The sequence below is a fragment of the Bombus huntii genome, chromosome 1 (genome assembly GCF_024542735.1).
Source record: "Bombus huntii isolate Logan2020A chromosome 1, iyBomHunt1.1, whole genome shotgun sequence".
Classification (NCBI taxonomy): domain Eukaryota; kingdom Metazoa; phylum Arthropoda; class Insecta; order Hymenoptera; family Apidae; genus Bombus; species Bombus huntii.
The window spans coordinates 14,113,902-14,140,490 of record NC_066238.1 but is presented as its reverse complement, the minus strand read 5'-3'; the positions used below and the strand labels follow the sequence as shown (position 1 = coordinate 14,140,490).

The window sequence follows — 26,589 nt, the reverse complement described above, 5'->3', positions numbered from 1 at the left end:
GGTATGTGCTGCCCTCGTACGGCACTAACAAACATTAATGTACCCATGACCGTGCGTCGACGTTCGAACGAGAAGATCATTGAAAATTTCTCGTTCGTACCAGTTCGAATATGGCAGACTGGCATTGGCAGGTAGCGGTTTCGGAGCTTAGGATTTATCGTGAATGTACAAATTTTAATGCTGGCGAACGAACAATATGAATCGCAACGCCTTTTATTCAACGTATATATGCATGGAAGAAATAAGAAAGTCGAAACGAGCGAAATTTCATCGAATTGATCTTTCACACGGGTAAGCGAAACAATGTTCATTCTGATTCGGCCGTGGTTTCTGATTCGTGATCCGCCTGAAGGTATGAACTTACGGAAACGGATCAAACCAAAAGAGACATTTCGATCCGAACACAAATACATTCGAACCAAGCACGAAAGTACGGAAATATTTACTGAATGCACTTTTCTTCCTATGAGTACATTATTAGATGAATGTAGTGACGGTTGAACATAATTTTTTACGTCAATGACGTGACAGTGATGGTAGCAACGGCTCAGGTCGTAATGACGGTTCTAACAGTTCTTAACAATGGGATTATCGAAACCGAATGCATTTTTGTCATCTTTCTCCGAATATAAATAGACGAAGATGACGATGACGCGATGTTGATTTTATGTGCGTATTATTTCGAAAATTTATCGTGCATCATATACACATCTCCTAAATATTTCTTACAATTCGGATGTAATGTAATAAAGCTGGTTTCGTTAATATGTATATATCTGATCTTCCTATTTCTTTTTGGTATGACATCACGATATAGTGGAATCCAATATTGTGGATACATCTTGACAAGAATATTTGATGATATAATTGTGCAATTAATTTCCTTTTCTTTTTTATTGAGGGAAAAGAAATATTTATATAAAAATTGTTTTGGTAGGTACGACTTGACCAAATAAAAGTGGTTGAAATGGATGGAACAAGAGCTACGGAGGTTTTACCTTTGCTCCAAGAACGTCTGGCTATTCTGCCAGGTGGTCGGGATCGCAGGGGTGGACCAGTACTTGTGTTTCCTACTACAGCAAGACGCGAAAGAGCCAAACCTGAAGATTACCGACGTCTTTTGCAATACTTATTGACCATACCCAACGACGAAGCCAGAGGTTTACGCTTCACTGTCATTGTGGATATGCGTGGTGCTACTTGGGATTCTGTCAAACCCATCCTAAAGGTCACATTCTAATCATTATCTCAACTCCTTGCTCCACTATATTTTTTCTTACATTCAATAATAACTACTTTGATGAAAAGCTTGAATAGATTTGTGATTATAAAATACTGACATTTTCAAATTTTAGGTGTTACATGAACACTTTCATCGATCAATTCATGTTGCTTTCATCATCAAACCTGAAAATTTCTGGCAAAAGCAAAGAACGTCATTGGCTAAACAAAAGAAATATAATTTCGAAGTAAGCAAAGATAAAACTATAAAAGAAATATGTGTTTGAACAGCAAAATGGTTGAAAACGCTTTCCCTGTTTTAGATAAATACAATAAGTTTAGAAGCTTTGACAAAGGTGATCGATCCATCGCAATTGACCGCGGATTTAGATGGATCGCTACAGTATGATCATGCACAATGGATTGACACGAGACTAGCCGTAGAAGATTTTACGTGGCAGGCGGCTGATCTTCTTGATAGATTGGACGACTTACAGGAAGATCTGAGTCGAAATGATTTTGCGGACGATGTGGCTGGAGCGAAACACGGGATTGATCTGCACAATGAAATGAAGAAAAAGATTATGAAAGTTCCAGTGGAAGAAATTGAAGTTGTCGGTCAGCGATTACTACAACGTTTTGATAATAGTAAGAAACAATTTGTATTGTTCATCACCATTTCTTTTAATTTTAATCCTGATCTTTTCTCATCTATGCATAATAACGGGTAATTCAAATTAATCGTTAAGCATGAAACAAACATTTACTGGTACATTTTTGTGATAGGTATAGCAGCGAGTAGTGGTGAAGGTGGTAGTATAGAAAGCGGGGCAACTGGTGGCACCGACCCCGATGGACGAGCTCTAGCAGCATTAGTGATTCAACACTTAGAATCTGTGCACGCCGCGCAACAGCATCTTTTACAGTTGTGGCACATTAAAAAGATGAAATTGGATCAGTGCTTTCAACTAAGGCTTTTTGAACAGGATTGTGCAAAAATGTTTGATTGGATTTGTCACAACAGAGAAGGATTTTTGGCGAATTATGTCGAAATTGGACGTTCTTATCAACTGGCTAAAAATTTGCAGGAGGAGCATAAACATTTCACTATGAGTTCCATGAATGTCTACGTGAACATAAATAAGATTTTAACCATGGCCAGCCGTTTGCTCGAAACTCAACATTATGCTGCCGGACACGTTAGGGCAGTAGCCGGTCGACTAGATCGAGCTTGGAAAGAATTCGCAGCAGGACTTGATGAACGTACCGCGGTCCTCAGTTTGAGCGTCGTATTTCATCATAAGGCAGAGCAATACGTCGATAGCGTTGCAGGATGGAGTCAAGCTTGCGATGCTGGAAACTTACCTAATGAAATACCAATCTTGGAATCTCATATACGGCAACACCAAACTCTTTACGAAGCGATGTGTCAAGCTTACACAGAGGTAATCTTTCTTCGTACGCTATATGATACGACATCGTTGTCGTCGTTGTCGTCGTCGTCGTCGTCGTCGTCGCCGTCGTCGTTTCATGTAAATCTGCAATGTTCACTTCACATTTCTATATCGTGAGACACAAACGTGTACATAATATTGATTCTCGTCGGTTCGCGATAAAGGAATTCAATCTCGAAGAAACAAACAACAAACATGGATTTTTTTCATTTAATTAATCGTAGTTTGGCCTCGCAACTCGTGACTTTGTCTATAACGTGATGTTTAGTAAAAGGCGATCATGTTTGGCAGGTATATGACGCGTATCAGGCACTTTTGAGTGGACTAGGCTCGATGCTGCAAGTTTGTCACGGCTTCAGTTCGACGCACGGTTCGAGCTCGGATACGAGTTTTTGCATCGATTATGTATGAAACGATTAGACATTTTTTTTTTAATAGCTTCTAACCGGTGGTCGTTTGCTTGGTATGCGGGTCTTACAGAAAAGAAAGATAAAATAAATATTCAAAGAAATAAGGGATTAGATGGTAAGAGAGAGAGAGAGAGAGTTAACCCTGCGAATAAAGGGAACGGTTGCATCATGCGATAATTCCGAACACAAATAAAACTTGTCCTTTCTCGTTGCGTGTATTCGTAAACTTTTTTTTTCATGAATTGTCCAACTAAAATATGGTTTCAATATTTAACGGAATTCAGTTACGGAACTTAAATTATGGTTTTGGGTAATCCTACTGTTGTTTAGGTGCATAGTACCAGTAAGAAGCTTCTTTATCAACTGGATCATCTCGTGCAAGTCTGTAATCAGCCGCAAGGGATAGACCATACGGCCAGAAAACATGTACGTTTATTGGTGTGCACGAATGTATGCGTACATGCCTGCAAACTAATCTTATTTATTTTGCTTTATGTATTATTCTAGTTCACTTCTCGGTAAATCGTATCAATTATTTATAGATCATTTTGATTGAGAAAATGTATGGTACATGCATGGGTCATGTCTTTATCGATAACGCTACGCTATAGCCATGTGTGAGTGCGTACTCATTTAATCTGTGGGTATTTCTCCCCTCCTTCTCCTCTTTCTTTCATTAAGAAAAGGAAAGTTACATGTAATCATTGTCGTACTAACCGATGTGAAATGTTTCCATAAATCATGTTTAAGCGACGAGTACGCATTGACTAATGTAATCGCTATCATAGTGCATGGCAAGTAATGTTTAGACTGCTTTGACATGAAAAATTTCAATGATCGAATGGATAAAATGATTACTTTGCTTAGAGTCAAGATGGACACGGTATCGATGGACATTCCGGTATGAGCGGAAATCCAGCAGCGGATTATAGCGAGGGTGCATCGCATGTATTGGCGGTAATCCATCAAATCTTGGGTCATCACAGAGCGTTGGAGGCTCGTTGGCATGCTCGGAAAGTCAAACTGCATCAACGACTTGCGTTAAGGTACTCGCATTTCTCATGCATCACTTCTCTTTCTCGTTCGTCTTTTTCGGGTCACTATATGTTATTTATTAATTCCGCGTTATCAATTGTTGTACTTCATGTTTTCTAGTAGTTTGATTAGTGATTGATCGTTCGCAGATTATTTCAAGAAGATGTAAAGCAAGTTCTGGATTGGTTAACTAATCATGGCGAAGTTTTTATTAGAAAGAATACAGGTGTTGGTCGGAATCTTCAAAAAGCGAGAGTGTACCAGAAAAGTCACGAACATTTCGAAAATGTAGCTCAGGTATTAACTTGATGATAATATTGTTCACGAGTGGATGTATCGATACAAGTATTAAGTATTAAATAAACGATATTTTCATTTGCTCAGAATACTTATACAAATGCTACTAAACTACTTACTGCTGCTCAAGAATTGGCACACACTGGCGAGTGTGCTGCTGATGAAATATATGCCGTGGCGCAAGAATTAGAAGCTCACGTTAGTAGCTTCGCGGCAAGAGTTGAACAGCGTCGTCGAAGATTAGATTTGGCGGTTGTGTTTTATACGCATGAAAAAGAGGTAAAGTATACATAATACGTGTTATTAGCGCCGAAAATATAAAAACGGCCATGTATTTTCAATAGTTAACTGGTTGGGTTGACGAATTGCGACAAGAATTACAACAAGACGAAGTAGCAGAGAATCTGGAAACTGCGGAAAGACTGTTGGAACAATGTGCTCAACACCGAGCCTCCTGTATGGAAGCTTGTGCATCGACTATCGTTCAGGGTGAAGCATTGCTTCGAGAACTTCGAGAATCTACCGATGCTCCTGATACTACGGGCTCTGTGAGTTTTACCTGTGCTCTAGGTTTTTACCTTTCTTCTTTCTCCATTTATTCTTACCATTTACGAATGAATATGAAATGATATAAATGTGAGTGAGATTGGTTAAAAAGGGGGAAGAAAACACTCTGGATGTAACTGTTTTCAGATATCTGCAGTAGAAGCTGCCTTAGACAGGTTAGCGGGTTTAAGGCAGGAATTAGAAGATTTGTGGGCTACAAGAAAATTGAGATTAGAGCTATGCCTACGATTGCGCGTGTTCGAAAGAGATGCTTTAGAAGCGAGTGGTCAGTTAGAGATGTGGGCGCAGGAGCTACAAGGTCCACCTCGGGAGGGTTCCCCTGAACAATTGTTGCGTGTGCACAACGATGGTGTTGCTCATATGCAGAATACCGCATTTCAGGTTTTGCAACAAGGTCAAGAACTCGCTCAGGTAAGAAAGAGTTAAGATATACAGATGTATTTCCGATACTGAATTATGATAACAGAGATCTTAAAAATGCGTTATATTAAATTGTGTTACGAGCCGCTTCCGTTACCTTGACACTTAGGTATTAGAACAAGCAGGAGTTTGCATAATGGCAGACGGTCAACACAGTGCTGCATCTAGAGTTCAAGTACTTCTCGAATTTTTAAACGAAAGAGAAATGGACGCGGAAGATTTGGCGGAGATGAGAAGAGTTCGTTTAGAACAAGCTTCTCAATTGGTGCAACTACAAACTGATGCTACACATGTAGCCAATTGGATTCGCAATGGAGAAGCTATGTTGTTAGCTTCATTGAGAGTTCCAGAAAATCTGCAGGATGCTGAGCAGCTTCGTTTAGAACACGAACAGTTCCAAGTTGCTATAGAAAAAACGCATACTTCAGCTGTTCAGGTATGTAGTTGTATCCTCTTTATACGTAGCAGCATTGTAATATAAAAATGATCAAATGATAGCGTAACAAAGAGAAATGTGTGTATCGATCATTACAGGTCAAACACAGAGCAGATGCGTTAGTAAGTGCGAATCACTACGATCCGAAGAGTATAAGAGAAGTGGCAGAGGATGTAACTAAGAGATGGCAACAGCTAGTGACATGTGCAGAAGAGAGACACAAGCTAGTAACTGCTAGCATTAATTTTTACAAGACGGCGGAACAAGTTCGCTCTGTATTAGATAGCCTCGAACGCGAATACAAACGAGACGAAGATTGGTGCGCTTCTGGTGAAAAGGCGACACAAGTGCCAACGCTTGTTGGAAAACATCAAGAACAGAAGGAAGCATTCTTAAAAGCATGCACGTTGGTACGGCGGACCGCGGAAACATTTCTCAAATATACAAATCGCAGTCTTCAGTTTTATAGTTATCAAGCGAACAGCGCTGGCTCAGAGAATAAAGTTAAAAGTTAGTTTCATGTTAACGTGTATGACATGTTGCCTCTAATAAGGTTTTACATCTAAATAATCTTTGTCATTTGCACCTTTTAATCTAGAATTTACGACGTTACAGGTATTTTGGAAGAGTTGCTTAGTAAAGAAAATCGTGTGCTGGAATATTGGACGCAGCGTAAGAAACGATTGGATCAGTGTCATCAATATGTCTTATTCGAGCGCAGTGCTAAACAGGCTTTAGAATGGATAAGAGAAACGGGTGAATTGTATTTAGCCACCCATACTAACGTTGGTAAAAATCGTATCGAAAATGAACAATTGTTGCGGGAGCACAACGAATTTAAGGGAGCTGCGAAGGTAGGTTTTGTTCGTTTCTTGCATTCTCTTCTCAGATCGACAAACGAAAGCGCTTGAAGGAACAAGAGTTTGTTCTTTATCCTTTTTCTTCCTTCTGATTTATTTTGTTCGTTCGTTTGCTGCGTGATGTGACAGGAAACAAGAGAAAGGGTGAAACTGTTGATCCAGCTAGCTGATAATTTAGTGGAAAAAGGACACGCTCATGCAGCAGCAATCAAACAATCTGTTGCTGAAGTGGATCAAAGATACAAGGACTTTAGTACACGTATGGACTGCTATAAAAGTCAAATCGAAGAAGATCTTGGAATTCAATCTGACGATGGCCAAAAAGATCTTTCCATCGATCGCAATTCCGATCCTCTACTCGAAGAGAAGATCAAGGGGAAAGATCTGAAAGAATTAAACGAGGAGAAAAGAAGATCTGCACGAAGAAAAGAGTATGCTCCTCTTTAATCGAACGATGACAATTATCATGCGTCTTTGTTTTCATCACCCGCAACGTGTTCACAGATTTATAATGGCTGAATTGCTGCAAACAGAAAGGACCTACGTGAAGGATTTGGAAACTTGTATTCGATGTTTTTTGGAAGAAACGCGATGCGGAAAAGGAAACGTTCCATCTGGATTACAAGGACGAGAATCAATAATTTTCAGCAATATGGAAGAAATTCATCAATTTCATAGTAACATATTTCTTCGTGAGCTAGAAAAGTACGAAACTATGCCAGAAGACGTTGGGCATTGTTTCGTGACATGGGTAAGCTATACCTATGTCTTGTATCGTAACTTGGATGTGTTAGACGATTAATTTGCTTCTTTTTTTATCGATTAGGCACCTAAATTTGATATGTACGTGACATACTGTAAGAATAAACCGGAAAGTAATCAATTGTTAGTTACTCATGGTGGGACATGGTTTGAAGAATTACAAAGGAAACAGCGAGTTGAACATCCGATCGCTGCGTACCTAATTAAACCGGTACAAAGAATAACAAAGTATCAGTTGTTGCTCAAAGATCTTCAGGTAGGATGATCGGGGAAAGGAAAATGTTTGCTCTTTTCCCTTTATAGTCTCGCTATATCAATAGTAATAGGTGTATAGTTTTCTAGATATAAAAATTCATATTGCGTATACTCTGCATGATCGAAACAAGTTCTTTTTTCCTCTTTTTCATATCTTTTATTTTTTCTTCTGTCTGTTAATCTTTTCTTACATTGTATCTTTGCGCTTACTGTTTCTTCACGGTTCAATTTTTCAAATTATGTAGGCTTGTTGCCAAGAAGGACAGGGTGAGATAAAAGATGGGTTAGAAGTAATGTTAAATGTGCCTAAGAAAGCGAACGATGCCTTACATTTGAGCATGCTGGAAGGTTGCGATGTAAGAATAGACACACTAGGCGATGTGGTGCTGCAGGACTCTTTTACAGTGTGGGACCCTAAACAACTGATTAGAAAAGGCAGGGATCGGCACATATTTCTATTTGAATTGTACCTATTGTTTAGCAAAGAGGTGAAAGATTCGGCTGGAAAGGTAGGTAAAAGCAAAATCGATATGGAAAACAATTTGGAATACATATATGCCGCGTTGATCGAGCGTGATAAAACAACTCAAGCTGTATCCATCCAGAGTAAACGTAAACGTTTTCTTTTGTCCGGCACGATATAGGTGAAGTATATTTACAAAAGCCGTTTGATGACCTCCGAGCTGGGTGTGACCGAACATATCGAGGGTGACGAATGCAAATTCGCGGTTTGGACAGGTCGGGCACCAACCAGCGATACACGTGTCGTTCTTCGAGCTAATTCGATGGATGCTAAGCAACTGTGGGTGAAAAGACTACGCGAGGTTATTCAGGAAACATATTTCAGTTTAAGCATGCCGAAGAGTCCTGCGAAAAAGAGTTCGAGTCAACGTTCTAGCAGGGATCTCGAAGAATGTGCTTCTCTGGACGATAGCGTTGAGAATTTAGATAGAAATTCCCTGGCATCTTTTGGTTCCACCAACACCACAGATTCCGATAAGGTAGGTAGAATCTTTCTTCCTTCTTTTCATTTGGATCTCGCTTTTTCGATGTTCCGTTTCCTTTTTTCACTGTCTTACGAGAATTTGAGCTATGTAGCGATTGCTTTGGAATCAATCCGGGTTTGGCTTGCACGATAATCGGTATCGTTCGTCAAGAGCAAGCAAATACTATACGTTAGTCGTTGGGTTTGCCAGTGGTTAGTCGCGGCCGATTGCCTCTGATCGTATTTGTGAAACGTTTCGATTTTTAACGTATAAGGTTGAAAAGATGGTTGGATCCATATTTGTACTTGTGGACAATTGACTGTTAAAAGGATAAAGGTAGGATAAACATTTTTCATTCGATTCGATTAAGAGGAGATAATATATAAAAAAAAGAGCTTTGCAAGACGCGGAAAGTATTTAATTGCAGTTTGAAACGAATAAAAAAGAAGGAGAACCAGGATCGATTTGGTTGCGATCTCTGAAGGCGGAAGATGAAAGACGGAATAAAGACGGAAGGCATAATGTTCGTGATATCTAGACGTGTTTGTTGAGATAGAGTTTAGATATAAGTGATCATGAGTGGAAAGGAGCGCGAGGATAGATGAGAGCGATAAAAGCGAGAAACGTAAGCGGGGTAGATAGAAGCGATAGCTGTGGATTCGTCGTTGGTGTTCGGTAGTGGGGTAGCGATAGCAGCGAGCAGAGCGAGAGAAGATGGTTGGGTGGGGTTCGAGAATAATCGAAAAGCGAGCAAGCGCGTTGCAGCGCGTGCACGAGAGGGTACGATGGAAGAAAAGTGAGGGAGAGAGGGGAAGGCGGGGAGGGAGTGAGGGGTGAGAAATAGGTGGTAAGGTAAAGGGTGGCGAGGGTAAAGAGGAGGATGAGGATGCGAGGAACGATAGGTAACGGGATCAGTACGGGCGCGACACTTGGGTCGAATGGATCCGTTGGACGGTGATCGTGGCGACGAGTCGTCGGAGAAAATTTATTCCGACCCGTTTTGAGAATCGGGAAAAATCATTAAAGAGAGCAACATGTCGCTCGTACGTTCGATAACACGTTTATTCCCGTTTGTTGCGCTAAACACGATTATCGCGTTCGTGCACGTGAATTGAACACGAGGCAAACGAACTGTCATGACGTCACCGGCAGGAAAACCTGCAACAATCGTGAAAAAAGCCCGCAGGAAGATCTCGTTACCTTGGTTTCGTCAGAGTTCTGTAACTCCACCACATGCAGCCCTCTCTAGGCAGCATACCATCGACACCCCGAGCTCGTTCCAGGCTCGACTTTTGCACCGACAACCCTCCCTCTCCCAGGTACTCGAGTACTCGTTCACCCACATAAACGCGCGCTCGCGTACTACGATTTCCCCTTTAGATTGTACGTAGAACGATCAGGATGTTTGATGTTTCCGTTCGTAGAAACTGCAAATTCACCTGAAAATGATTAGATTAATAATACGAGGAAATAATAATTACGCACTGAAATAATAACATACCGCGATGTAGGAAAGAACAACGTGCTCTCTTCGATAGAGCAACGTCATGGAGAATGGTTTCTCTCGTAGAACGGTTAACGATCGACAGAAACGAAAATCGTATTCGGTATATTGAAAAAATATCCTTGATTTGCCGATATGTATCATTTCGCGTTCGTGGATGAAAAAGATTGAAGTTCGAATTGAAAATGCCGATTAAAAATTGATGGCTGAGAACGTTGATTAATTTTCATAATCCGTCGTTAACAAACGTTTACATGGTCGAAGCGTTCGTTTAAATTTATCCACGGTTTACATTTGCAAGTAGACGATATATAAGGAAACGCGGTCGCAGCTCGTATCCGCATCCACGTCCGCAATCGTATCCGTAGCCACATCCGCAGTCGTTCCTATATCCGCGAATCGAAGAATTTGTCGTTCAAGTTGTTGCATTGTCATTGTTTCATTTCCATTTGTCACGTATCGAGAATCGAACTCGTCGATAAATACAATTCGTTAATTAAACCTCGTATCCTCGTATGAAACGTTTTTCCATATTTGCGCCTGCCTCTTTTGTTGACACATTTTCTCCTACGCCTCCCTCCCCCTCCCTCTCTCTTTCCCCTCTCCCTCCCCTTATCCTGAAATATAGAGAAATTTATTCACTTACTCTGCTTAATCTTTCAGTTATTCGCGTGTTTAATTTGAATCCGTGTACAATCTATACTCATTCTTTGGGATTTTCTTATGTGAAAAGACGTCCGCTGCAAATGTTCCTCTCTTCTGTCTATCCGTCCCGAAATCATTACGGATGGGAATCGAATCGGGACGCGAATTGCACACTGTTCGATGTCAAGTTGAAATTTGATTGTTGCCGAGGTTACTCGCTACGTTCAAATGGTTCGATTCCGAATGGTTCGGGGTGTAAATGTAAACGTATACTGGTAAACCGTTTTTCGTCTGGAAAGCGCGAATGAAGGTATTACGTAATATAACAACAGCACAGCAATACTCGGCATAATCATATCGAAAAATAAACGAATCGATAATCGCGTGAACATTGACAAATCTGTTAAGGAAATCGATATAATTCGATGGTAGTAAGAACGATCGATCAACGTTCGTAATTAGGTAGGCCCTCGGCACGTTGAGAGCATCGAGAGGATTGAAAGAGAATCGGCAAAATTTGGCACGTGGAAAAAGTCTATTTTCGTCGGTGGAATGCGACGCGAAAGCGGACGACCGACCTCTCTGACTGTTTTGACTCTCGGCCTTATAACTATTATAGAACCATCATCACGGTTCATAGTAATGCGTCCATAACTTGCAGCATCGAGGAATGAGAGAATCCCGACCGCGTTCATCGTCTCGAATTTAATCGATTAAATCGAATCGATTGAATAGTTACGTTTCGCGTTAGAATTTAAACGATCGATCTTAAAATCTACTTGTATCGATATTTTCCCTCTTTTTCCCTTTCGTTCCTTCCAAATTGAAATGCTTACCGTGCAGTGACGTACATATATCACGCGTATTTGTACTGTAAATATACGATAAGTTTTCAAGTAAACTTTATCGAGAGAAATCAATCGGACGAGAGGAAGTTTGTAAAATGAATTGCACGGTGTGCAGGGTGACGCAAGAGATAAAAGAAAATATGCAGTCTTAATAACTGACGTAAAGAGGAGAAGACGGTCTAGACTGGCGTATTTCGATGCGTCTATCGGTCGCTGTATTTTCGAAAGAAACGGCTGCTGGTATGTGTCTTTATCAAAGTCAGGCTATTTCGATCAAATCGAAATCACCGAAGCTAGAATAATCCATTAAACGGTCCATTGGACCGCAAAGTCAAAGACGATCGGTGCACGCTGTCCTGTCCTGTGTCCATCTATGTATACTCTACTCCTACCCGCTTCTCCTCTTCGTTCTTCTCTGTCTACTCTTTCTCCTCCTCCTCCTCCTCTCGCCTTCCGTCTCTTTTTTCCTTACGCCCTTGCGTGTTTTCATCTACACGCCTTTTCGTTTTATCACGAGTCGTTCGGATGAGGCCTGCGGGTTAAAAATGATCGTCCCGTTTTAAAAACGCCATCTCTACGTTAATTCGCACAGTTTATATAATAACGTATTACCGATCGATCCACGTACATTCACGTAGAATCTCTTATTATCGATTATTATTACTGTTGAATCTTTAGACTGGCGTAGCCGAAGTGACCTGGGTTATCGCCGATCATTCCGCCGCGCCTGGATCCAAGGAATTGACGGTAACGAAGGGTCAACAAGTCGAGGTGTTGGAAAACGGGAGCAATATTAGCGGTGTGAATACGTCCGAATGGACCCACGTACGTTTACTGGTTGCCCCGGGACAAGTCGATCCGCCGCCAGAGGGCCTGGTTCCTACTAGCGCGCTCAAACAACCTCCACCGGTTTCCAGTAAAACTTCACCGTCTAGAAAAGTTCCAGGACAGCAGCAGCAACAACAACAACAACAGCAGCAGCAACAGCAACAACAGCAGCAATCTCATTATCATCAACAGCAATCGACCAGTCAAATTCAAACTGCCGCGTCTAGCGGAGGCATCACAACAGTATCGTCTGGCACTACAGGAATACCGGGATCTTCATCATCGGTTGTGGGAACGGGCATAGTAGCGAGTGGTGGGTTATCCGCTCAAAATGTGCCACCGAGTTCTATATTACCAGACGAAACAGGTGAGAGGAATATTTTACTTGACAATTGCAGAAAAAAATGTATGCAAACCAAAAGATTAGATTCTACCGTTGACTCTAGATTAAGGAAAGATTAGATTAGATACGGCGAATAGATCGATCGTAGAGATAGATAAAGATCGTCAAGTAAGATAGGTTCGAGTATCAAATATGCAGGGTAATGTAGAATGCGATAAGAAATTGTAAAATAGAAGCGAGGCTAAAGTAGAACGAAATAGGAGTAAAACGAAATGTATGTTTTCAGTGGTCGATAACATGATAATAGGATGGTACGGTGGGCGGCGCGAGGATGAATTTACGTGCAAGTTCGGATGATAAACGAACGAGTTGAAAGTTTGCGAGGACATTGGTAGCTTACGATCAAAACGGTCTATTGTACGCGTACTCCGAGTCGGTCGTGTCGGATCAATACGATGTACGGGGGATAACTGTGTCCTTGACCGGTTGAATCTTCAACTGACATGCCGATGGAACAAAGTCGATGCGTCGAGCATATTGAACGCACTGTAAATCGATGGTCGCTAACCTTTTTAACCCGAAGAGTTGGTCGATTCGATTGCTAAACGATTATCGTCGAATATGTTGTTACAAATGGAAGATTTTTATTTGAAACAAATTTACCGTTCGGATCGAGTTGGCCGATCTTTCCGAACGTTTAAAATACGATACGTTTGATCGTCAACAGTTTTGTAGGCGGCGATTCCTCTACTTGGCGTTCCTTTTATTAAAAAATTTCTATTAAATCGCATTGAAAATCTTCTTTTCGTGGTACATATCGTCGTCGACTGATAGTACTTGCATTGGCGATTTATTTTATTTTTGTTCGTGTTTCCTTTTACAGAAAATATTATCGCCGGCGCTGCTGCTGCCGCTGCGGCTGCTGCGGCAAACGATGGAAGTGGTGCTGCGAACACAAATTCTCCAGGCAATAAAAGACGTGGCTTTAGCGGGTAAGCGGACAACCAGATGTAATAACGATCGAATGTTGAATCGATGACGACGACGATAACGTTGTCTCGCGAACGATAAACAAGAAGCTCGATTGTTTTTCTCCTTTTTCCTTCTTCTTATTCCATAGGAGAAAGTGGCTACCTCCACCGTTGCGTAAACTTAGCCAAGGTAAAGTGGAGAAATCCCCAGCGACTACGACACCGACAGCGACAGCAACAACAGCGACGACGTCGACCGCGATCTCGATCGTGCAGACGTCTTGCGAACGATCCTCTTTGAAAAAGAACGTCTCGGAGAAACGATTTAGATTGCCGAGTGGTGCCGAACAGTCTCGACCTTTGAGAAGCGCTTCTGTTTCCATTTCTGCGTTAACAACCGCGACCGCGTCTATGCGCGTGTCTACCTCCGTGTCGGAGGCGGATCTTGACACGGAACTCGAGCCAGGACTAGAAGGAGCGGAAGAGGAGGAAGGAGAAACCGAGCAATCGGAACCTGAGTTGGAAGAGGATACGATGCCGGAACCCGACGACACCGAGGCTTTAACGTATTCCGAGCAAAATGGGGCGGACGATGCCGAGGATGAATTGGAACTTCCACCGCCGATGAAACCAATCACTGAACCGATACTCGTGGCAACAGCTAACGGATCATCGGAATCTGCAATTGCAACGGAAAGCTGTGGAAAATCTCTAGCAAGTTTCATCTTCCTTCTTGCCGCTTCTAATATTTTTCCGCTCATTTCATTTCTCTTCTTTCTCCCTGGCTTTCGATCTCGCTCGTTCTTATTCTCTTCCCTTCGGTTTCCTCTTAGTTTTTAATCTAGAACCTTCTTCCGCCCATTGTAACTCGATTTATTTTACCTGGTCCCAACGTTTGACCGCGAATGCGATGAATACAAATGAATCGTACGTGAGGAAATTTTAACGTTCCATTCTTTGCATCAATGAAACCGTTTTAATATACCTAGTGTGCCTCTATGCGGCTGAACCTTCCGTTCCGTACGTTTTTCTTACGATTAAAGAACGATATACGAATAAGTAAGCACGATAAAGTTTAACTTGAATCTCAAAATGTTAAGTTTCCGTGATATAATGGATGCGAATATAAATTAAATATACTATTTGTAGGCAACGACTTTAAATAGAATTGCTTTTAATTGTACGTAGACGTCTGAGCGGTCGGCAAAAATTCTTGACGGTGCTACGACAGCCGATTTAGCTGAGATCGAACAGATCGTGAAAGAAAGAATGGTAAGTTCGTTAGATTAAAAAATTATGGGTCATTGTTTTTTGTGATTTACCACGCCTCTTGTTGCTGACGGTTCCTTCGTCTTTTTCATACTACATCGAACGTGAAAATAGGAACAACATACGGAAAATCAAGAAAGACAAAGCCTGATGCGGACACCCAGTGGTAAAAGTTCGAACGTTGGTATCGGTGGGGACGAAGATTATGACGAAGGTACCCTGTCAACTGCGATAACTATCGCTGCTACTACGATTGCGGCACCAACAACAGCAACGTCAACAACAACAATGACAACAGCGGCGACGATGGTAACGACGATGGCGACGACAACCACCACCACAACGACCACAACGAGTAGCCCTGTTCACGGGACTCCGGAAGAGTGCGATGTGGAAAGTGCAGTGTTAGCGAAACGACAATTCGTTATTCGAGAATTGGTGGAAACGGAAAAAGATTATGTAAATGATCTAAAACAAATAGTCGAAGGGTACATGTCGTTGATGCGAGATCCAGAGTCCGAAGTTCCATTGCCGGACGATTTGCGTGGTGGAAAAGATAAAATGGTTTTCGGCAATATAGAAGCAATCTACGAGTGGCATAGAGAGTAAGCCTCGTTTCTACTTTCTTCTCTTTTTATCGTATTCAGTACGGCGGTATGCAAATGAGATTGGATTCATTTGTTCGTTTATACAGTTTCTTCCTGAAGGCGTTGGAACGTTGTTTGGAACGTCCGGAAGAGCTCGGACCGCTGTTTAAGCGATACGAAAGAAAATTACATATGTACGTTGTTTATTGTCAAAACAAACCAGTCTCCGAATATATCGTTTCCGAATATATAGATACCTATTTCGAGGTAAGTTGTCGTACTATAAAGACGTCTCTAATTTTCATGCACTTTCAATTCTTTATTATTGCCGAGTATTATCGCGTCTAGGACTTGAGACAAAAGCTCGGACATCGGTTACAATTGTGCGATCTTTTAATCAAGCCGGTTCAAAGGATCACAAAGTATCAACTTCTTCTTCGAGAAGCACTAAGACTTACCGAACGAACTCAGAGAATGTCAGAGATCGAGGGGCTTACAGCTGCGGTTCATGTAATGCGCATTATTCCAAAAGCGGCCAATGACATGATGGATGTTGCGAGACTTCAAGGTTTTGACGTAAGTTAAATTTCATCCCGCTGCAAAATGTAGCTCGAACCGTATCCATATATTTATATTTTCCCCTTTCATCGTACAATTTCTCGTATCTTTTCAACTGCTTATTTATTTTATCCAACTGTCACAGGGCAAGATTACAGCGCAAGGAAAGTTACTGTTGCACGGACCGCTTTTAGTATCGGAATTTTCCTCGAATTTACCGAGTAAGGAAAAAGAATGGCAAGTCTTCCTCTTCGAGCAAAATATTATTTTTAGCGAGGCTGTCGGCAAAAAGACACAGTTCACGAATCCCGTCTACATTTACAAAGCTCATATCCAGGTAAAGCAACGATATCGTGAAACTTATTTAACATTTTCTCCACAAGTTCTTCTTCTCTTGCCAACATACACGATACACCAGACAGTAAACTACTTTCTTACAAATATTTTCAGATAAACGAGTTATAGTTCACTTCAGTTAAATTGTTAGATCGTGAAATCGGTAAATTTCAAGGAAATACAAATACCGACGATTGATTAAATTAAACGAAGAAAAGATAGGATTGAAACAAGATTTACACATGCGTGTACATCCCGTACGATGTTTGTAATTTTTCTATATAGACGCGATACTCATCAAATACTTATCGAAGATACTTATCTAACAAAGACGGATAGAAATAGTAATTTCTTGTATTTTCACCTTCTCGGCTATCTTCTCGTCTCGCGAAAAGAGAAGAAACTAGAACGACTAGTATATTATCGGAATCTCTTAGAACACTTGACAGTCGATGTTTAACAGTTAACGTGGTTAAGAGAAGAAAGAAAAAAAAAAGAAAAGATAGCAGGATTTCTCGTACGTGGAATAGGCTTAAACTGCAAAGATAAATATTTTGTTTTTTCACACAGGTGAATAAACTGTGCTTACAAAATCCTTACGACGACCCGGAAAAGTTCATAATTCGCTCGACGGATCCTCGAAAACCTGGCCTTGCATTTTCTTGTAGCGCAGCGGAAGAAAATGGGCCGCGGAAGCAGGAGTGGGTAGATACGATCACTGCCATCCTGCAGACCCAACGTGACTTTCTTAAGGCGATACAGTCGCCGATTGCCTACCAAAAGGAACTTACCAAAGATCCATTGTAAGCGTCTCTTTATCTAACACAATGTCTCTTTACATTGACACTCTTTCAACGCTCGACCCGTGAAGATTCGTTCCGAAATATTTTTGTATATTTTATATAAAAAGAGATACAGAAGCGCTGTATATGCTAGAGAACCGTAGTCGTCTCCTAAACCGAAATTCGTTTGAATCTCTGTTTTCCTTTCGTTCTGCCCCTAATTTACTTCACAATATGTTCTTTAAGCACACACAATTTATGTATACACTACTTTTTCACCATATTGCGACGTGCTTCCTCTTGTTTGCCTTAACATTGCAGTCCAGGAATCTACCTCGCTATTGCTGCTGAGTAGCTTTATCGCGAGAGCGTCTCCTACTATATTCTATAATAATTACCTACCTCCTTTGGAGTAGTTTTTAACGTTCCTAGAACTGCGTTTGCCATGGTTCACTGGAACATAACGCTATACAATGCAATATAATATGATACAGTACGTTAGTACATGATACGATATTATCCGGTACAGTACGGTACGATACGATATGATACAATACAATACAATACAATACAATACAATACAATACGGTACGATACGATACGATACGATACGATACGATACGATACGATACGATACGATACGATACGATACGATACGATACGGTACGATACGGTACGATACGATACGATACGATACGATATGATACGGTACGATACGATACGATACGATACGATACGATACGATACGATACGATATGATAAGATACGGTACGATACGATACGATCTACTAAATCTTCTCTTATTTCTCGGCTATGTTTGCACATCTGTGCAGGTGAGGGTAGGTATAACAAAATGTATTCACTCACATCGGTTACATCCTCGTCACTACTCCTTGGTGTCCTGCTGTTTGAAGAAGAATAACAGTAAAGTGGAAAGGCGTGTTTGTTGCATGCTTCTGTTTATGTGAGTTACGTACTGCCGCGTAACTGCATGTATGTATTTTGCGTAAACGCGAAGGCGCACGCGTCTCTGTGGGTGTGTGTATGCGTGCGTGTTACGTGCAAGAGAGAAAGAGAGAAAGAGAGGAAGATGAAGAATGCGCGTTGAAAGGGAAATAAGAAAGAGGAGGGGTGGGGGCGAGACAGATTCAATTACAAGAGTTGGATAAATACGAAAAATTGTCGAATAAAAGGCAAAATTGATGAAACAACGAACAAACACAGCTATGTACAATGTCTTTTTGGTCTTTCGTATTTCCTCGTTTTGTCGTTTATGGGAGCACGTTTGGTGGGTTTCATTGGTTTCCACATACAGAAAGAAGATAGTTACATGCGCGTATCTGTATGTAACTGTACGCGAATAATCTCGCGTATGTAAAATAATAACGATAAAGATCAAACGCAATAAACAAAAACACATGACAGCGAGCATGTACAACATGCTGACTCACCCCCACCAAAAGCTATATATTATTAACAACGTAACTCTGCAAGTGTATAATAATTTTAATAATGTTTATAAGTGCAAGATTGAACGAACGCGGGGGATAGTATGCTGTACATAAATGTGCATTCACGAAGGACGACATAAAGTAAAACTAATGACTTGAGAAACGTAAACATTTTGTTTAGAATAAATTGTACATTGGTCAACATTCTAATTGTGATGCATCCTTTTCCCACGCCTATTTTAACATTACTTACTATCGTCGTTTGACTAACAGCTTGTTTTGTCTTATCATTTCTCACGAGCACAGGGTACTGCAGCATCGATATCTTACGCCTGACTAAAATCTCAAATTGCTTTTCAATTGATGTTGAACGAATACGATATTTTAAACGACGGATTTTCTTACTTTGAAAAGAAAGGAAAAGATACGGAAAAGAAACTACGTACTGCTACAAGGTAGCCAAGTATAGCAAATTATTCTAACAATATTACGATATCGAGTTTCTCGCGCAATCGATCTGTCCGAGTGTTGATTCGAGTTATGATACCTCCTCGTTCGAGTTATAATAACTCGACGTAAGAAAAATGCGTAGATATTTCGATGGATGCAGTACCGTGTTTGAATTTTATTTATAATTTGCTGACGTACAGTCGTGGCGTGAGTCCGGATTCTCCGTGTCGAGGAAGTGTACTTTCAACGATTTCATCAACAATACCGAACATGTCTAAAACAAACGAGGAACGGAGAAATGAATTGGTCGGCGCTGCTGGTAGTACCATCTCTGCTACTTCGAAAACATTAGCTACAGCCGCGGCTGTAGCAGCGACAGCTACAGGAACGGGAACGGGAACGGCAACGGCAACAACATCGATATTACACCGACCTCGTACCGCAGCTACGGATCAGGATTCCTCGCAAACACAGTCAAGCCCTAGCAAAAGCAGATTGAATTTTCTCGAGGGATTTAGAAGCACCCTTCGACCTCGATCGCCTGTTCGCAACAATTCTATTCCGGTGAGCAACAATATCGAAATTACTACTACTTATTAACTAAATACATACATACATACTATATACAATTCTATTTGCCTCTATTCGTAATTAGAACTCTTGCAATTGCAGCAAAAGGATTCTTCTTTCTCTTCCTCTTGATGCCTGTTGCTATTCGCTCTCTGTCGTATAATTTTTCGTTGGTACGGTAATAACTTTTATTTCTTTCCACTGTTCCCATCGATTGTGAAACGAATAACGCAAACAATGAAATACATCGTTTCTCATTGATAAGTTGTACGTCTTCCCAACGTACGATATTACTGCACTCACTGTATACTCTACAGGCTTTAACAATTTGTTACTCTTATTTGGGAAACCAGTATTATCTTGTACATATTTTACACCAAATGAAACGTTCTCAAACATTTTGAATCTGTAGTTTGTTTGTTGCTTCTTGCATCATTACTGCCTTCCCTTCCATATTACATATTATTCTTATCGTCGTCGTTCTCGTGGCCATAGCGTCGCCACCGCCGCGATTGTAATCTGCGCAGTGATTATCGATGAATTCGTTGTAGTCGTTACCGAGGTCGCCATCGTTGTCCATCTTCACCTTGCTCTATGCTCGTATAGATACATATCATATAATCAACTAATCTAGTGATAGTATTTTAAACGATAGTTTCGTGCGTTGGTATTCTATCGCTAAACGCTATAGTTTCTTGCAAGTTATCCACGATATACCTGTTTAATTGGTTATGTATGTTGTAGCTATCAAGAGTTTATTAAACGTATTGGGTTGGTATCTCTCGGTATCGCCGTATTCAATCAGATTGCTTGCTCTTTAACTTGAAGGTGTATGTATTGTAGTACGTAACGTCGAGTGAAATATTTATATATTACTGGAGTAATATAGTAAGAGTAAATGAAGCGGTTGCTTCGGTTTAAATCAGAAGAACGTTGAAGGAAGATAGTGGTTAAGGAAGAAGGAAAATGAGGAGATGGATTTCGAAGGGAGTGGAAATGGGCGGTGAGAGATGGGTGGCGCGTGGTCAAAGGTGCATGATCGGGAAGTGGGACAAGGGAAAAGATTCGGCAAGTTAATCCGCAGATTCCGTAGATCGTTCCAGGAAGCAGAGTAAGATTAACCGCAGATTGGGGGAAATTACACGCTGGAGAAGAATTGGAGATCTTCCGTGTGGACGGTCCAGGGCTGATCGTCTCCCCGGTAATCGGGATGAAAAAGGAGGAATTCTGGATTCCGGCGAGTCTCGTTCCGAATTCATCCATCAGCCGCGCATGGTCTTTTCGTCCGCGAAGAATCGATTCGGCGGAGGGTTCGGGAGAGAGCGTCCGTCTTCCGCAAGATATACACGCGGAAGAGAACGGTCCTCCCGCGATCTTGACTATTCCGTGTTCGATCAGGGCGACGGCCGGTGGCGTGGCTCGGCTCGTGCTGGAAGCTCGTCGCGTGGAACGTGCGCTCGTCCGTTGGAGAAAGGAGGGGCAACGATGTGACATCATCGAGGGAACCGATCGATATCGACTTTTCCGAACGAACGATTCCCTTTGTCTCGAAATTGCTCCTTGCCTTCCCTCTGATTCCGGGATTTACCACTGTCTCGTCGAACATGAAACGGGTTCCTGTTCAGCGAAAATTCCCCTTCGTATCATAGGTACGTTCTATCGTTATTACATCGTGCTACTCTATTTCGTCCCATCGTTATTATGTCGTGGATCGCGTTTTACGTTTTCTTTACCTTCTTTTTATTTTTCAGGAATCGATGCGACCAACGCTTGGTGCGATACAATCGAGTGCAATCGATCCAACGGATTCACGATGAACGAGATAACTTCGTCGATCGTTGCGTTACCCAATTCGAAGAAAAAATTGACCAACGATATGGAAATTGAACAGTTTACTAACAAATATATCGAATTGGAAGAATTAGGAACCGGTAGATTCGCAAGAGTGTGCTGTGCGAGGGAAAAAGGATTCGATCGAGAAGTAGCGTTAAAACAAATATCTCGATCGAAGCAGCCGCTCTCGCTAACGCGCGCCGAATATGATCTTCTCAGAAGTATACGTCACGATAATATTGTTCGAGCGTTTGCGCTCTTCGAGGATACACCTCAACCGGATATCGATACTATCGTTTTGGAGCTGTCAGTATTTATCCATTTCGTTTCTTTTTTTTTTTCTTTTTTAGTTCTTCTCTTTTCCTGCATTTACCTCATTCGAATCGTCATCTGATTATTATAATTACTTGCCATAGTGATTCTCTTTTACTTTATCAGGGTCAGAGGGTCGACATTGTTCGCGTATCTTGGCGAACAAGTTGAGTACACGGAATCGACTGTCGCAAAATACACCGGTCAATTGTTGTCAGCGTTACAGTGGCTACATTCGCGTAAACAAGCTCACTTGGACTTAAAACCGGAAAATATTTTGGTTGATAGCGAAACTGGTATCGTAAAATTGATAGATTTCGGTGAAGCCATCAGAGCGGTACCACTGGATCAAGTAGTCCCTCCTCCCGTTGATTTGGAATTTGCAGCTCCGGAATCGGTTCTCGGTAAACCAACGGGATCCTACACGGACATGTGGGCTGCCGGCGTTTTTCTATACGTATTATTAAGGTAAATGCGTGATGTTTTATCGGTTAAAATGTTAAAAAGTTCTGTTCTGAAATCTGTTCCATACTTACAGCGGGCTTTCACCTTTCTTGGACGATTCCATCGAAGAAACTACCGCAAACATACTTAAGTGTGATTTTTGTTTTCCCGACGAATATTTCAACGAGATATCGACCGACGTGAAAAACCTTCTTGAAACATTGCTGCGTTTACATGGAGAAGACAGAGCAACCGCTCAATTAATTTTATCATCGCCTTGGTTTAAGGTAACCGTGGATTATAGCAAATTCATTATCTTCCACTCACCTTTTCGCTTGTATTGCCAAGTTATTTTTGCTGAAACGGTAAACGTAGACTAACGGTCTATCACTGACCGTTTTTTCAAATCTCGAAAATTCAATTATCGAATAACAATAATCATCAAATTAAATAGAAATTAAATAGCTTGAGATTGCGCGATGTTATCCGATCTAATACTAGTGATGGTGCACCGCACCGCATCGCACTACACCACACCATTATCAGCAACGTTAGCTCGATAACTAATTATGTAATACGTCTTTCTATTCTATCATATATCTGCTCGTAATTTCTTTCAAAAGATTAAATTGCACCTCGATTTTTGTTTCAGATATCGATTGGCGCGACCATCCCTTCCTCTCGAATGGTTGCGTTTATCGAGCGCCGTGCTCATCGCTCAAAATCTCATCAGGATCGGAATAGCAGTTTTTATTCTTGACTCCTTGTCAGTATCGTTTGCAAAAGACATATTTATTGCTGAATAACGTTAAAAGCTATCAGCCGAATTTGGCCGATTGTAAATAATAAACAACACTTGCGATTCGCTGTTGCATTCGCACGCCTATCGGCAATCTCATCTGTTGTGTGCTATGCACGTTCTGTATTATTTACATACATATATATTTACGCGTATATTAAATCTATACAAGCGCGCGCACACACGCGTATGCATACACACACACACATATTTCCCTCCCTCTCTTTACCTTTCGAATAAAATAAAAGAAGTGTATTTTTTACATTACATTATGTAAACATATTACAATATGTTACGTTATGTAAAGCGCACGTCGTGACCTCTCGCGCAAGAAATAATTTACTTCTATCGATACGTTTCTTTATAGATACCAGTCATATGTTCGTTATCACGAATGTGTGATCAAGTCACATTACTGCTCTCTATCCTCCGACTTTTGTACTTTTTTTTATGTGATTTATTCAATATGACAGTTAAATGAAAGAAACGATAGAATTACTTTAAATGTTTAGCCACGTTACATTGATCCAATTAAAATATACATATTCCTTGCTTTAGTTAATAGGGAGTTAGGTTGAAGATTCGACGTAACACGAATGTGCACAATGTGAGATATTTTAGTAGAGCGATTAATTTGGTATTCTTAAATTTTTCTTGATAATCACGAAAATCACATTGTGTCGACCAATAATAATGGATCGAAATAATGAATCTTCTCTATCGTTGAGATGTTACTTTGCAATAAAGAAAACGTTCACTTTATCATGGTGATATTCTTAGTCGCTTGCAATGATCTAGTACATGTTGTTCGTATTCGTCCAAGGAAGAAAAGGATTTGTTGTCGCAGAGAAGACACGTCGCGTCCTTCCTATTCATCGAATGACGACGCATTCGATGAACACTGAGTTCCATTGCATCGTGCATTTGCTCGTTGCAATCGGGACAAATCACCATCGCCGATTTTTCGCCATCAGTTGGCTGTTGCATTTCCTCCTCGACTGCATCAGTCTTAAGTGTATCGGTCGAAATAATCGCGCTACTGCTATATTTTTCATCCGGATTCGACATGGAAATTTCATTGGCGGTATCTTTCGGAGATATAACGGAAGAAGAGTATTCGGATTCTGGCTCTTGCTTTATTGTGGCTTTCACAGATGGTACCAATTCATTCTCAATTTTCTGCGAATTATCGAGATCCGAGTGAAACGGTATGAGCGAACTTTCCGGATGAGTTTTCACATGATCGATCAGCTCTTGTTTCGAAGAAAATATTAACTCGCACGAATAGCACGAGTAATTGGTTGTATCGTGCGATTCACATTTTTTAATATGATCTCTCAGTATTCTTTTCTCAAGAAATTCTTGGTGGCAATGTTCGCAACGATATCTTTGATCTCCATGATGTAAACTACGGTGTTTTAACAGTGACGATTCATTTTCATAGCAAATTAAGCAATCTAAACACATATATTCTGACAATTGAGAATGATCAGTCAATAAATGTGTTTGTAACTGAAGTTTAAGTTTAAATGATTCGCCGCAAAATTCACAACGTATTTCTTGAACCTCCTCCATTGTCGATTTGTCCTCCGTCTTCTCCGCTTCTGTCTCCGCCTCTACCTCCATTTTTATCTGCAACCCAAGCTCTTCTTTGATCTCAATTTCAGTTTCTGTCTTCATTTCCACTTTCGACGGTTCCGACGTTGCCTCCGCTTGTAATTCAGTCATTTCCGATTCAATTACCTGTTCCTCTGTTTCCTTCTTTTGTGTTTTTTCCTTCGACTTTGTCTCCGTTTCTAGTCTAGAAGTGACCTGCTGATATCTTTGATCGTTCATTACTTTTAACACATCCAACCAATCTAACTCTTCATCCATATGACATGTATCAGTGAGCAAAGAAAATACGGTATCACCTTGTCTTTCTTCATCGAGCATCATACTCTGAGATTCGCTCCTCAACGTGGTGGTTTCGTTCACTCTGCTCTCGTACATCTTATTATCATCCAGATTAGAATTAGTAGTACTTGGAACTGAGATTGGTATATGACCGGATCTTTGCCTTGCCCTTGCTCTAGCTGCATAGCCCCTAGTGCGAGGTCTACCTCGACCACGTCTAAAGATACCACGAGTAATTTTTGGAGCACGATCTTGCTGCTGTTGCTGTTCCTCCTCTTTCTCTTTCTCTTTTTCCTTTTCCATTTGTTCATTTCTCATATGTTTACTGATTGAATACAAAGGCTTTTTGGGTGCACTACTTGGTCGTGTATTTGGAAACACATGACGCAATGTATTGTCTGCTACGTAAATCTGTTGAAAAAATTTGAACGATTGTTCCAACTTGTCGACACATTCGTTGCACATTTTTGTGGGTAAAGCATCTTCATCGTCGATTTCTATCAAAAGCTTCAATTTCGATAGGAGGCTCATGTCTGTGCTCTTTCCTGTCATCATGCTTACAAGGTTCTGTTTCTTAGTCGCGCATGTTCTACACCACTGATCCACTTCAAGTTCGGAAGAAACATTTTTCTCTGTATGCTGACCCGTTGCTACTTCCTCCATAGAACTTTCTTGATTGTTTAATTGAATTTTCTGAAATTTCATAGAGCTCTATAGAGTAATAGAGTATAGGACATATATAATTGGGGAATCATTTATCCATAATAGAATTTATAAATATTAATTTACGTTCTAACTTGTGTCTTTGTGATTTTCCTTTCCAACAATTATTAATATCTGCTACCAATAACAATAGTAATAGAAACAATAACAATAATCTCAGGAGAAGTAGTTTGTAATAATAATATTAATATTACACTTACACTCGAGCTTTAAAGATTGCAATAGAAGAAAATACCTACCCGTCGTGTTTTCGAATTCCTCAATGTCCTCGAAACAGTACTCCAATGCGGAGAAGGGACTGCATTTTCCTTTAGAGTGCCTTTACTAAGATAGCAATCCTCCGTAAAGTGATTATTACAAATAAAAAATCTCATAGACCGTAAAACATCAAGATCACTTCCAATTAGGTCCACGTGACCACTGTTGATCAACCACCTCACACAGAGACCGGTATCACAAACGGGAAGTTCATGAAGTATTTGCTGCTTTTCCCGTGTGTCGACACAATCGATGTATCTGCATTTGGTTACTTCCTCCATTACTCGTAATCTCAAACAACTTGTCAAGTAATAAGAAAAAGAACAAACAACTTCTTATATTCGCTCTTATATTAGTAGCCTTTTGCTCAAAAAAAAGTTGAAAAGCTTTATATATTTAAGACAGGTTAGGCATAATTAAGGCGCGAAAAGCAAAGCTACTGAACGTGCCTGCCATCTCTCGATATCTATTAATACCAT

The 26,589-nt window shown here is 40.7% G+C and overlaps 2 protein-coding genes across 8 annotated transcripts; one reads left to right on the top strand and one right to left on the bottom strand.

Annotated features, from left to right (window-relative positions):
* Positions 1 to 134: 134 nt before the first annotated feature.
* LOC126868930 (triple functional domain protein) lies at positions 135 to 23,995 on the top strand. 7 transcript variants are annotated; one of them, XM_050624927.1, is made up of 34 exons: positions 139 to 291; positions 938 to 1,228; positions 1,356 to 1,469; positions 1,545 to 1,869; positions 2,008 to 2,666; positions 3,416 to 3,511; positions 3,953 to 4,131; positions 4,270 to 4,417; positions 4,505 to 4,696; positions 4,762 to 4,965; positions 5,111 to 5,395; positions 5,514 to 5,840; positions 5,939 to 6,350; positions 6,456 to 6,694; positions 6,830 to 7,131; positions 7,205 to 7,451; positions 7,527 to 7,718; positions 7,963 to 8,226; positions 8,362 to 8,718; positions 12,379 to 12,895; positions 13,755 to 13,863; positions 13,992 to 14,556; positions 15,031 to 15,114; positions 15,226 to 15,716; positions 15,806 to 15,965; positions 16,047 to 16,274; positions 16,402 to 16,593; positions 17,163 to 17,395; positions 19,476 to 19,839; positions 20,939 to 21,494; positions 21,597 to 21,984; positions 22,117 to 22,458; positions 22,529 to 22,721; positions 23,087 to 23,995. In XM_050624927.1, the coding sequence occupies exons 2-34, from the start codon at positions 968 to 970 to the stop codon at positions 23,192 to 23,194; spliced, it is 9,333 nt and encodes a 3,110-aa protein (XP_050480884.1). In that variant the 5' UTR covers positions 139 to 291; positions 938 to 967; the 3' UTR covers positions 23,195 to 23,995. The 7 variants fall into 7 exon arrangements, 6 of the variants coding, with proteins under 6 accessions (XP_050480932.1, XP_050480922.1, XP_050480905.1 ...); XM_050624975.1 differs by lacking the exons at positions 20,939 to 21,494; positions 21,597 to 21,984; positions 22,529 to 22,721; positions 23,087 to 23,995 and adding an exon at positions 19,948 to 20,018 and having other exon boundaries at positions 137 to 291; positions 22,117 to 22,277; XM_050624965.1 differs by lacking the exons at positions 21,597 to 21,984; positions 22,117 to 22,458; positions 22,529 to 22,721; positions 23,087 to 23,995 and adding an exon at positions 19,948 to 20,018 and having other exon boundaries at positions 137 to 291; positions 20,939 to 20,967.
* On the bottom strand, positions 23,208 to 26,566 carry LOC126869299 (myoneurin-like). The gene is made up of 2 exons (XM_050625664.1): positions 26,092 to 26,566; positions 23,208 to 25,822 (listed from the first exon to the last, which is right to left on the bottom strand). Exons 1-2 carry the CDS (start codon positions 26,389 to 26,391, stop codon positions 23,996 to 23,998), a joined length of 2,127 nt encoding a protein of 708 aa, XP_050481621.1. The 5' UTR covers positions 26,392 to 26,566; the 3' UTR covers positions 23,208 to 23,995.
* Between the last annotated feature and the right edge of the window lie 23 nt (positions 26,567 to 26,589).

What these genes read in the sequence shown, in the direction of transcription:
- LOC126868930 (XM_050624927.1), top strand. Translation starts at nt 968, where the DNA reads ATGGATGGAACAAGAGCTACGGAGGTTTTACCTTTGCTCCAAGAACGT. An exon ending in TTTATACGCATGAAAAAGAG is followed by an intron (nt 4,697 to 4,761) that starts GTAAAGTATACA and finishes TATTTTCAATAG; the next exon opens with TTAACTGGTTGGGTTGACGA. An exon ending in TATCATCGCCTTGGTTTAAG is followed by an intron (nt 22,722 to 23,086) that starts GTAACCGTGGAT and finishes TTTTTGTTTCAG; the next exon opens with ATATCGATTGGCGCGACCAT.
- LOC126869299 (XM_050625664.1), bottom strand. Translation starts at nt 26,391, where the DNA reads ATGGAGGAAGTAACCAAATGCAGATACATCGATTGTGTCGACACACGG. An exon ending in GGAATTCGAAAACACGACGG is followed by an intron (nt 25,823 to 26,091) that starts GTAGGTATTTTC and finishes ATGAAATTTCAG; the next exon opens with AAAATTCAATTAAACAATCA.